The 12,819-nt window shown below is 33.6% G+C and overlaps 1 protein-coding gene across 1 annotated transcript; it reads right to left on the bottom strand.

The window, feature by feature from the left end:
• Positions 1-4,497: 4,497 nt before the first annotated feature.
• On the bottom strand, positions 4,498-11,637 carry LOC134688353 (girdin-like). Its single transcript, XM_063549011.1, has 3 exons — positions 10,926-11,637; positions 7,066-7,112; positions 4,498-6,447 (listed from the first exon to the last, which is right to left on the bottom strand). Exons 1-3 carry the CDS (start codon positions 11,224-11,226, stop codon positions 5,602-5,604), a joined length of 1,194 nt encoding a protein of 397 aa, XP_063405081.1. The 5' UTR covers positions 11,227-11,637; the 3' UTR covers positions 4,498-5,601.
• Positions 11,638-12,819: the final 1,182 nt, after the last annotated feature.

Raw genomic sequence — 12,819 nt, 5'->3', positions numbered from 1 at the left:
GTATGGCCGATCGTTTGAAACCATTTCGTCAATTGATCCAACCTGGCATACCATTTCGTTGGGATAATCAGCTGGAAACTATCTTTCAAGAAACAAAGACAGTAATTGTTAGCAAAATCGAGGAAGGAGTACTAGTACGTATATTTGACAAAAGCAAACCGACTTGCTTAGCAACTCACTGGTCAAAATCCGGACTTGGATTCTGGTTATTCCAGAAGCATTGCAATTGCCAAAAGCTTCTACCATTCTGTTGTCACGAGGGTTGGAAAATTACACTAGTAGGCAGTTGCTTCACCCATGGTATGCCCCAATAGAGGCTGAGGCTTTAGCTGTTGTTGACGCACTGGATAAAGCCAGGCCTTGAAGTCATAAAACTTTCGAGTAAGTTTTTTTCTTCTCATACTCCAAAACCAACCAATCAAATTGCTGGATGTCATGTTTAGAACATGATTTTTGTGCTCCGAGCACTGAGCAAAGTTTTATGACTTCAACGCCTGGTATTTCGTTCTGGGTTGTGAAGAACTCATCATTGCCGTATATCACAAACCACTACTCTTTGTGACAGATCACTTGACCAGATTTCAAATACCAGGCTACTAAACCTCAAGGAAAAAACAGTGCGTTACAAGTTCAGAATGATGCATGTTCCAGGAGAAAAACACCGTGCTGCTCTTGCCGTTTCGCGAAACCCAACAGGAAATAATTCAGAGGAACTCAAGATAATTGATGACATAGCATTGATTACAGAAGACAGCAACCAATTTGATTACTTGTTCTTCCGGACTATTCAACACAATTTCTTGTCATCAATCATGAAAGACAACTGTTGTGATGTAGTTTCAGATGATGAACTTCAACTTCCCGCAGCCGAGTCAATAAACACCTTACAATCAATTACATTGGAAATGGTACGTGTTGCTACCAACAGTAACGATAATATGGTTAAACTGGTAGAATTGAATTTCTGAATTCCGTCATGAAATGCCTACCGAACTTCGTGAATTCTTCTAATTTCGAGAAGACCTCCAGTCCTGTTTGAGGATCGCAATTCCTCCTGCACTCTTCAACAATGTCTTGACAATACTCCACTCAGCACACCAAGGTGAAACATCAATGATGTCAAGAGTCCCAAGATATCACTTCTCTACGAAATAAGTGTTATCAATGCAATCGAATGGCACCATCACAACCATGTTCTCCACAAACACCGCCTGTGTACCCAGATTATCCTTTCCAATGTTTGTGCGCTGATTTTTTTCCATGATAAAGGTGTCAATTACCTGGTGATCGTAGACAGATATTCTAACTGGTCAATCATTGACAGGTCTAATTGATTGCCTACGAAGAACATGTGTTACTTACGGGGTACATGATGAGTTATCTACAGACCAGATTTGACTGCCTCTACAACAAGACAATTCCTTAAAGTATGGGATGAGCAACATCGCCTTTCATCGGTTGCTTTTCCGCATAGCAATTGCAGAGCTAAAGTTGGCGTAAAAACAGTCAAACGTTTAATCACTGATAACACTGGACCAAACGGAGAACTTAAACAGATTCTTTACAACGAGCAATCCTACAATATCGCAATACACCTGATAGAGACACAAGATTATCTCCACCTAAATGTGTGCATTTGGACGCTCTATTCGATATTTCATTCCAATTCTTCCTGGTCGATATAAACCGCATAACACATGACGTGACACTTGATCAAAACGCGATGGGGCTTTGATGCATAGAAACATGAAAGTAGCCGAAAAGCTTTCCAAACACACAACTACCTCCATTGACTATTGACGACCATGTCTGAATCAAGAATCAGATGGGTGCAAATTCCCTGAAATGGGATAACACAGGACAAGTTATTGAAGTAAGAAAATTTGACCAATATGTAATACGGGTTGATGGAACCTGTGCACAAATACCCAGAAAGAATATCAGTTGACACTGATTTGAAATTAATAGTCAAACAAATAAAGCCAGTGTTATAGGAATCGTCTCCTAGAGGAATATCCTTATGATTGGTATTAATGGATTTATTGTTTAAGATCTCCATCTTATCTGATGTCAATTAAAGATATAAGGAAACAGTTTTATACTCATTTAGTTTTTCAAACTTATTGTAATTTGAATAAGCTGGTTAGTATGTAATAAATCTAATAGGATAGAATAATTTGAGTCCAATAAATGACCACGAACTTAATAGCTGATGTCCCTTTACGATAATTGTATTTATACCTCGTCAGTAGCTTTTCATGTTTCACATTTTAATATATCTGTATGAATTTGTAAGAATTTCAACTAACTGGAAAGGAAAAAAGTGTTTGTCATGTGTAAAATTGTATATTGACATGATATCATATCTTGTTGTATGCAGCATGTCAGAATCAAAATACAGTCGTTATATCTATTAGAAAAAGCAGTATATCCAGTAATCTTTATCAACAGTATTTTGAAATCAAGTGGATGTTCTAATTCTCGACTTTTCAAAAGCATCTGACAGCCACAACAAATTATTACACAAACTACTATTCTAGCAGATACATATGGTGTGAGAGGACAACTGAATAAAGAGCTTGAAACTTTTCTCACTAAGAGAAAGATGTAGATTGTCATTGATGGAGAGGAATCTAAGGATGCTACAGTAGACTCAGGAGTTCCACAAAAAAAAAAACCGTTATCGACCAGCGATATGCAGTAAAATTAACCGTTAGACTTTTTGCTGATAATTATCTGCTATATATAGATACAGAAAAACAAAAACACAACATGACCACAATCTATTACAAAAAGATCTGGTTAGCATAGAAAATGACCCAAAGACCGGTGTTTGTGCTTTAACTCGAAGAGATGTAATATCATGAGCATTAAAAACATTGACCAGAAATGCTTTTCCCTCGATGACCTCCTACAACAAGTCCAACAACAGGTATCAGAAGATCTAAATTTGATCACCCATATTTCTAATGTAGCCAAGAAAGCAAATTCGACACTAGGCTTTCTAAGAAGCCATCTTATATTCTGCCCGAAATACTGCAAGAAAGCACCATACTTCTCATTGATAAGATCTACGATGGAATATAAGGCAATTGTATGGGACCCGTATACAACCAACAACATCAACAAATTATGATCCAGCGAAGAGCAGTACGATTCAACACAGGGGTTTACAATTCAAGAGAAGAAGGATCAGTCACTAGAATACTTACCGTACTGGAACTAGAAAACCAGCAGTCCAGAAGAACAAGTCAAACACTGTATCTTCTGTACAAAGTGGGTGAATATTTGGTCCGAGCTATCAAACCTGACAAACTTTTGGTAAAAAGCAAAACCAAAAGGATTATCAAGCCGAAACGCTTTGTATGCTTTGAAAGCACTAATATAGTTAACAACTCGGTTAAGAACAACTCAAATTGAAACAACGAACTGCAAAATGAGCAATTTAAGAGCTCATTTTTCATTATTACTGTGATTTATTGGAACAAATTTGAAGATATAGTGTGCGTCAAGTCATTGTAAAGCTTCAAAACAGATCGTCAACACCAGCAATAGGTGCTTTCTCTCGTCGATTTAAAGTCGGAAATGGTACATTCGACGTAAAAATACATATACATATACAGACAGAAATATATTGCATAATTGTATCTTTTAGGTCAAACTGAAGGTATTTAGCCAAATTCATGTCCTATCTTTTACGGAAAGAAAATCCGCCTCCTTAAATATTTACTGCAAATGTTTAATAGGCAAGGACAATCCTTATGGCAAACAATTTATCATGTACCATGCAGACCTGCAGCAAACGTTTATATGCAAATGAGTGTTTGTTGCAGACCTGTGACATAGCAATTGTTATCTTATAATTCGTTTCTGTGTGTATTGCATTGTCGGGGTTTTTTTTTTTGCTGCACTGTAGTGTTTCTGTTGTTTCGTTGTTTTCTTCTTAAATTTGATCTGTTTCTCTCAGTTTTAGTGTGTTAACTCGTATTTGTTTTTTTGTTCAATCGATTTATGACTTTCGAACAGCAGTATACTTCTGTTGCCTTTATTATATGCATATACATCTTTCTTTTGCGTGTTTGCTGAAAACCAGCTGCAGACTGTACAAGGTCAGGCATATGATATTTGTTTGATGTTTTGAATCTTTTGATATTGCCTTTAAATAAGGGACTTTTTGATTCAATGTAACTAAAATATATAACTCGGAGTTCATTATACTACGAATAATATATTTGTAGAATACCGAAATCTTAGTTTTATCCTCTTTTTTTTAGGTTGTTTCTGAATTGAATTGTTCTAGGAGTTCGGTATTTTTGTTATTTCGCTTTAATTGAGAAGCAATAGAATATTAAATTTGAAATAGATTGTTTCTGATTTGAATTTTTCTTGGAGTTCAGTAGTTTTATTATTTCGCAGTAAAGGAGTAGCAACATAATGTTATATTTTTATTTCCTGAAGATAATATTAAAAGAGCACATAATTAAAAGAAGAAAAAAAGGTTTGAAAATACTTTAAAATTAAGTTTGTGGAAATAGTGTTCATTGGATTTTCATTAGACACTTTCAGCAATTTCTTGCTACAACACACAGTATTCATATAAATATGAGTTACCTCCCCTTATACCTATTTGTACTGAGCATGACTAATGCAAGTATTTGACTCTCTTGTGTCTATTGCTCTATACAGTAGTGTAGTATGGTGAATCGGTAAAGAATACATGGATTCAGACCCCTCCGAACACTTGCAGTTGAATTGTATAAAAATAAATTCTAGGAGAACATTGAAAAACATCGAATGCTGCATGTTTATCCGAGCTGAACAGATTGTCCTCTATACCAGAATAAAATCTTCAACAATAAAACATCAACTATTTGATTAAAAAAGTAATATGAAAAAAATATAGGTTTATACTTGGATTTAATTTGTTTAATCAAAATCGTCTGTTGATCAATACAAATCCAAATATGATAGATCAACATTTTGCATTTTGTTTACTCAATAGAACCTTGCTGGTAGAAAAAAAATATGCTAAATAAAAATTATAAGATTGCCCCAAATCATTATGTCCATTCTTTAAGGAGGCAAAAAAAAAAAAAACAGAACCGTAGAGTCAATTTAAAAAAGAGAAACAAGCCACGGCATAACTCCTGTGTTCTAGTTTAAGCCATTGGCGATTTGTCTGACAATGAATCAAAAATATCGAATTCAACTAATAAACTAGATATACCAACCAAGAAACATTTACACACAGTCTAATTTCACTCCATATATGACAATTTTGAAAAATATAAAAAAGTTACGACGAAGGACGACGCCAATTGATTGAAAGCCCACTAGGGGATCTTTTCACATAAACTCTTACAACATTTGAATATAAGTTATGCTAGAATACGTCGCTGAGCCTTTATGCGGGTGATTTCTACAGATTTTCACTCCTATTTTATTAGAATTTTAAAGCAATGCACATGTATGTGTTTCTTTCATTTAAAACGGGAAAAGATTACAGTTGCAATGCTTTTTAAAAACAAATAAAAATATTAAGAGATTTCCTCCCTTATTGTTGATCACTTGATCACTCTTAGTGGAAAAACTATTTTCAAATTATGATTTATTAGATCTGTTTGACCTTTGGACGGCATTCCCGCCAATGAATAATGTCCTTGGGGCTCCGGATGATTTTATCTGATTCAACCTATCTCTAGCAGACAAAGCATTAACAGCGTCGTATATTTCTGACAACTTTTGATTCTGTTTATCTAGAACCGTTTTATAAGTTGAATCCTCGGCTGTAGATTTTTCTTTCTGAACGCGTATAATCTCGTGAATTCTCTCATAGGCATTCTCGATATCTCGTTTCAAATCATCACGTTCTTTTTCTTTTTCGTCTAGTTCTGTTCTAAGGTTCCTGTTCTCAGTCAGCAAATGTTTGGCCTCACTATCTGAATTTAGTTTTCCTTTTCTGACTGTTGATGCTTCATCTTGAAGTTCTTCTATTTTATCTTTTAATCGATCAATTTCTTCTTTCAACAGTGTATTTTCGGCTTTTAGTTGAGAATTTTCTAAGTTTGATTGTGTCAGTTTTTGCCAACGTTCGTTTTCCTTTTCTCTCAAATCCTTCTGGTGTTGTTTCAGTTGGTCATATTTCAATTTTAGTTTTTCACATTCGTTTTGTTTTCGTTGTAGACTTTCGATTCCATCTTGTAGAGATTTTATGGCACTGTCATTCTGTAGTAGCATTTGTTTCTTCTCATGTTCCCATTGTTCACTGAATTTCCCCAGTTTGGCCTCCATATTTTCTTCCATCTCTCGTATATCATCTTCTCTTCTTTTTTCAAAATTTGTAACTAGTTCCTCGGTTAACTTTCCGCTAAATTCAGATAGGACTTTTGACATAACAGAAGCAACTTGGTCCATATGTGCATATCCACTGGCAAGTGCTGGCTCTATCTAAAACGATAATATATAAACTATATACACACTTTATAAACACTAGTAAACTAATATCCAAGTTTGACACAAAATAAAATTGCCGTTTTCTAGTGCTGATACCTGTCATTATATCTTTATTTTTCCCAAATAAAGGAATCAATCTTATTACATTAAAAAAAACTCCTTCTTAGATCTTCTAATCGTTTTATTCAGTTTTCTTTGTCGAGAAACATGGACTTATGGCAAGCCGATTTTACCATGTATTCGAATTTCAAGATATCTTATAAAATAAATAAGATATCTCATTTAATATATAAAATATCTTATTATAATTTCATTTGTATAAGATATCTCTTAAAGTTTAATAAGATTGATTTTACTTAACTATCTAGAACAAACTTCAAAAATGAACAAGACTAGAGCTACAAATAAGCTGACTAAGTAGAAATTGTCCATGGACTCTTTATATGACTTATTCTGATATGACGATATTCAATAACTTTGAATGTTAAAACATGAATGTGAAAAATGCCACTGCCGGTTAAGGTTTTCACTATGTGTATTTTGCCAGGTGAGCGATTCGGGAGCCTATAATACAGTTTTTCACTTCTGCACCTTGGTCTTAAGAGAACTTACCGTTTGAACTGGTTGCCTCTTGTGGGGAGTCTTTGCTCTCATTGACGCTGGAATGAAAACAGAAGATTTTTTCTATATTCAAACTTCACAGTTGCAGGATCAAATAATTGATTCATTTATCTTTTGGTTTACACCGATTTTTAACTTTTTGGCAGATCTTCTAAGCTTGTGTAATCATATGGAGTCTTTGAGATTTCGTTAGACGTAAACCAAAATCATCTTCTTTAAACCCCCAATTTTTTTATTTTTTTTAAACTTGATGGTAATGGTCTTTGATGTTCCTAAATAGACGATTCCCATTTTGCACCTACAGGACATAACGCAAGGTAAAAAATAAAAATTGCACGTAGGATCAAATTGTAGCTTATAGCTATAGTTAACCAGATGCTCCGCAGGGCGTATCTTTATACGACCGCAGAGGTTGAACCCTGAACGGTTGGGGCAAGTATGGACACAACATTCAAGCTGGATTCAGCTCAAAATTTGGATTGTGATTAAATAGTTGACACAGCATAGGTTTCTGACACAGAATGAATGTGTTCTAATGAACTTAAAATTTTTGTTTTCTCTTAGAGCAATTCACTATGCTGTTGAATATTAATCCTCTCAAAAAAATGTTTGAAGAAATTTTCATTTTTTTTATGAAATTTCAAATGAGAAAATTGAACCCAATTTTTTTTAATCACATCCCCCTTTCCCTTATTCCAAAACTAATCTCAATTAAATTTCTAATGGAGTTTGCAACAATAACTGCTCATTTAAATACATCATAAAATATTAAGATGTAACCAGATGCTTCGCAGGGCGTAGCTTTATACGACCGCAGAGGTTGAACCCTGAACGGTTGGGGCAAGTATGGACACAACATTCAAGCTGGATTCAGCTCTAAATTTGGATTGTGATTAAATAGTTGACACAGCATAGGTTTCTGACACAGAATGAATGTGTTCTAATGAACTTAAAATTTTTGTTTTCTCTTAGAGCAATTCACTATGCTGTTCAATATTAATCCTCTCAAAATAATGTTTGAAGAAATTTTCTTTTTATTTATGAAATTTCAAATGAGAAAAATTGAACCCAATTTTTTAATCACATCCCCCTTTCCCTTATTCCAAAACTAATCTCAATTAAAATATTCTAATGGAGTTTGCAACAATAACTACTCATTTAAATACATCATAAAATAAACTGTAAATAAAATGTAAAAAAACTGCTTGTTATCACTGAATGGTAAAGATTATTTAAATTTATCAGTTGGTAGTAAAAAGTGAATATACATTGTATATTGTATATAACAAAGATTTAAGTTGATTCTGGACAAAGGAAGATAACTCCAATTAAAAAAAAATCTTGCAATAAGATATTTCTTGCTTACTATTTTGGACAAAGAAAGATAACTCTAATTAAAAAAAAATTTGGTATTTCACAATATTGTGAAATTAGATATTTCTTGCCAATGCACAATACTGTGCAATTGAAAAGACTTGCTATTCCACAATACTTAATATAATAATTTTAGATCCTGATTTGGACCAACTTGAAAACTGGGCCCATAATCAAAAATCTAAGTACATGTTTAGATTTAGCATATCAAAGAGGCCCAAGAATTTAATTTTTGTTAAAATCAAACTTAGTTTAATTTTGGACTCTTTGGACCTTAATGTAGGCCAATTTGAAAACGGGACCAAAAATGAAGAATCTACATACACAGTTAGATTTGGCATATCAAAGAACCCCATTTATTCAATTTTTGATGAAATCAAAAAAGTTTAATTTTGGACCCCGATTTGGGCCAACTTGGAAACTGGGCCAATAATAAAAAATCTAAGTTCATTTTTAGATTCAGCATATCAAAGAACCCCAAGGATTCAATTTTTGTTAAAATCAAACTAAGTTTAATTTTGGACCCTTTGGACCTTAATGTAGACCAATTTGAAAACGGGACCAAAAGTTAAGAATCTACATACACAGTTAGATTCAGCATATCAAAGAACCCCAATTATTCAATTTTGAAGAAATCAAACAAAGTTTAATTTTGGACCCTTTGGGCCCCTTTTTCCTAAACTGTTGGGACCAAAACTCCCAAAATCAATACCAACTTTCCTTTTATGGTCATTAACCTTGTGTTTAAATTTCATAGATTTCTATTTTCTTATACTAACGTTATGGTGCGAAAACCAAGAAAAATGCTTATTTGGACCCTTTGGGCCCCTTTTTCCTAAACTGTTAGGACCAAAACTCCCAAAATCAATACCAACCTTCCTTTTATGGTCATAAACCTTGTGTTTAAATTTCATAGATTTCTATTTACTTATACTAAAGTTATGGTGCGAAAACCAAGAAAAAGGCTTATTTGGGTTCCTTTTTGGCCCCTAATTCCTAAACTGTTGGGACCTTAACTCCCAAAATCAATACCAACCTTCATTTTGTGGTCATAAACATTGTGTTTAAATTTCATTGATTTCTATTAACTTAAACTAAAGTAATTGTGCGAAAACCAAGAATAATGCTTATTTTGGGCCCTTTTTTGGCCCCTAATTCCTAAACTGTTGAAACCAAAACTCCCAAAATCAATCCCAACCTTTCTTTTGTGGTCATAAATCTTGTGTCAAAATTTCATATATTTCTATTAACTTAAACTAAAGTTATAGTGCGAAAACCAAGCAAATGCTTATTTGGGCCCTTTTTGGCCCCTTATTCCTAAAATGTTATGACCAAAACTCCCAAAATCAATACCAACCTTCCTTTTGTGGTTATAAACCTTGTGTTAAAATTTCATAGATTTCTCTTCACTTTTACTAAAGTTAGAGTGCGAAAACTAAAAGTATTCGGACGACGACGACGACGACGCAGACGACGACGCCAACGTGATAGCAATATACGACGAAAATTTTTTCAAAATTTGCGGTCGTATAAAAAAAGGTTTGTATATTTAAAGTTTTGACATTTTTCAAAAATTGACCAGTAAGTCACAATAAAATTAACGGTACCAATTGTCTTGCACCAGATGCGCATTTCGACAATACATGTCTCTTCGGTGATGCTCGTGGCCAAAATATTTGAAATCCAAAGCTTATATAAAAGATGAAGAGCTATAATCCAAAAGGTCCAAAAAGTATTGCCAAATCCGTGAAAGGAATCAGAGCTTTGCATGATCTAGCCTGACACTTAAAAAAATATCGATCACCCCTGAAACGTCCGTTTAAACAAAAAATGATGTTGGTTTTTTTTTTGCCATTTTCTTAAGAACTCTTTTAAATAGAGGAAAACTGTGCACCAAAAACGTCAAGCAAGAGATGCTTTACATGTCTGAAAAGGGACCCTTACTGTGAGTTATTTACTTTTAATGGCGATTTTTAACTGTTTTTGTATTATTGACACTACATTCCGTTAAAGAGAGAGAGAGATTGTATGCAGCAGAAATAATCCAAATATATCGAAATTAGTTTGTGAAAGTTGTCGGTGATTTAAATGTTGCATATTTCATCAGTTGAACGAGTGAAGCTTCTAAAACCTCTGTGGTTATGAAACAATAGCCGTTTAAAAAGTAGATATAATATAGAATAGAATGTGGTGGATTTCTTCAAAATTGATATTTTAATTATTTTTCGGACTTATATCTTAAGAGTAAACATGTTGGTGAAATCAAGTTGTGGCTAACTTCATCTGCTTCCATAGCGAATTGTTTTATACCTAAACTTGACCAAATATTTCTTAAAATCACTGAACAGATGAATTCGAGGTATTGCTTGCATCTGATGCTGACTGTTTTCCTCAGTCCTTTTGGCAGAAAATTTGTTTTGCTTTTTGTATTTTTGTTACAGCATATTTTGTTTATGCAACTAAGACAAAAATCTTACCATTATCCAGCTTGACCACTGTATTTTGAAGTCTCTCCACCACATAAAACTGTCGCTCATTTTGAAGTGCTTCCAGAAAGGCATGGTATGCTGCAGGGTGCGATGATGACAGTAACAACTGAATGAATTCATTAAACTTTCTCTGAGGAGTAGGTGGAGTTGCAGCATCAATCCTGGAACGATGCTCTAACTGAAACACATCTCGTTCAATAAGACAATCCAACAGTGGATCTAAATCTAACATTCTTTCTTTCAGATATGTCAAATTCTGAGTAATCCTTTTTCGATGTTCTTTATTCATATTGTATCTTTCTTTGTTATTTAACCATCATGAAATCAAATGTTTTAATTTTCTGTCTTATATTATGATTTAAATCGAGTATCACCCATCTAATAAATTCTGTTTTATGCAACTAAACGTCATATATGTACTCAGTATGCCAAATGCACACATCTCCGAGTGAATGCCATTCTAGCTAGCAAATTACTTATTTGGTATCGATTATTTAAACTTAAAAGAGATTCAACGGTTAAAAATTTACTTAACCCAACCTATCATTTATACATCAATACATGTGAATTTTAAATGCAAACATTGTCAAAATACATGACAATGTAATGTTTACGGTAACTTGGATAAGTCCAATATTGTATCTGTACAAAACTTCTATTCAAATCGATTTCTGATGTATACAACCCATGCTTTTCCAATTTTAATTTAAGGATTACTCAAACATTATTATAATATTACCAATTTCCTTCCTGTAAAGTGTTGGGACTTATAGTTAACTAATAATGAAACGGCAACAGGACAAATTATATTGATTTCAGATCTATTTTTTTTCTTTTCACGCGTATTTAAACTAAAGTCAAAATTTTGTGGACACTCATTCAAAATGTTTGATTCCTATAGTACTAAATGAAATTCACAAACTTGACGTCCCTTATTAATTTCAAATGTTGGTTATCAGGATGCTGGCCTGGTCAATATTGATACACTTTTCAATGTAAACCTTTTCCTATGGACCAGACCTTTTTATATATCATCTTTTGACGTTAACTTGAGATCCTTTGCATGTGAATCAGTGTATCATTCTGACAAGTGTGGCTAGCCTACGGAAGCCTTTAGAACCATGATTATCTAGTTTTGACTATATGAAACAAATACTAGTATTTGATGTTCGACCACAAATTTAATCCAATTAAAATATTGAACTCTGATTTCGTTATACTCATATGTAGTTTTACGAAATCAGAGATCGATACTAGTATTTTGATTAGATTTACCGCAAATTAATCATATGTTTATTCGATTAAGATCGAACATTTTGTGTGATATATCAGTATGTATGGTCAGATTATGTTTCTGTATGTGAGAGAGAGTTGTTCCCCTTTTGTCAGTATCTTGTATTTATGTTTGTGACCTGTAATATTTGTCTTTAGGCACCAATGAATCTCTTTCGCATCACCATGAACGATGTATGGCACAATAACCAGTATCACTTCTTAAAAGAAAACCCCTTGTTATGTTTTGCACCGAACTGGGTAAAGTATCTGCCCTTCGAAGTTACAAAACATTCTCAACAATCGGAGACAGATCAAAGAAGAGTAAATACTTGACTATACTTTGGTCTAACTCTAAATGTTCGGTATAGGTGTTAAGTAAAAGACAATACAAGCTACGACTGCTAACAATGATTTTTATCTTTTTCACTTATAACTTTCACCCTCAATTCAAAATATTGGGTCTATTAGTAAATTCTCAATGTTGTTTCCACAGGGTTGGCATGTCTTGCATTCTGCAGCTCCGGAGACAAAAACAATCTTCTTATTTTCTTATAAATGTAGTGGTTGGTTTTGAGCATACCAGAGTACTTTAGTATTCAACACGTTT

This window comes from Mytilus trossulus, chromosome 1 (genome assembly GCF_036588685.1).
Source record: "Mytilus trossulus isolate FHL-02 chromosome 1, PNRI_Mtr1.1.1.hap1, whole genome shotgun sequence".
NCBI lineage: Eukaryota > Metazoa > Mollusca > Bivalvia > Mytilida > Mytilidae > Mytilus > Mytilus trossulus.
Note: the sequence above shows the minus strand (reverse complement) of the source record. Positions and strands in the feature narration are given on the sequence as shown.

Excerpts from the sequence above, each read along its gene's own strand:
- LOC134688353 (XM_063549011.1), bottom strand. The coding sequence starts at position 11,226 with ATGAATAAAGAACATCGAAAAAGGATTACTCAGAATTTGACATATCTG. Across the intron at positions 7,113-10,925 it reads AGTGGTCAAGCTGGATAATG|CGTCAATGAGAGCAAAGACT; the intron begins GTAAGATTTTTG and ends TTTTCATTCCAG. Across the intron at positions 6,448-7,065 it reads AGAGGCAACCAGTTCAAACG|ATAGAGCCAGCACTTGCCAG; the intron begins GTAAGTTCTCTT and ends TTATCGTTTTAG.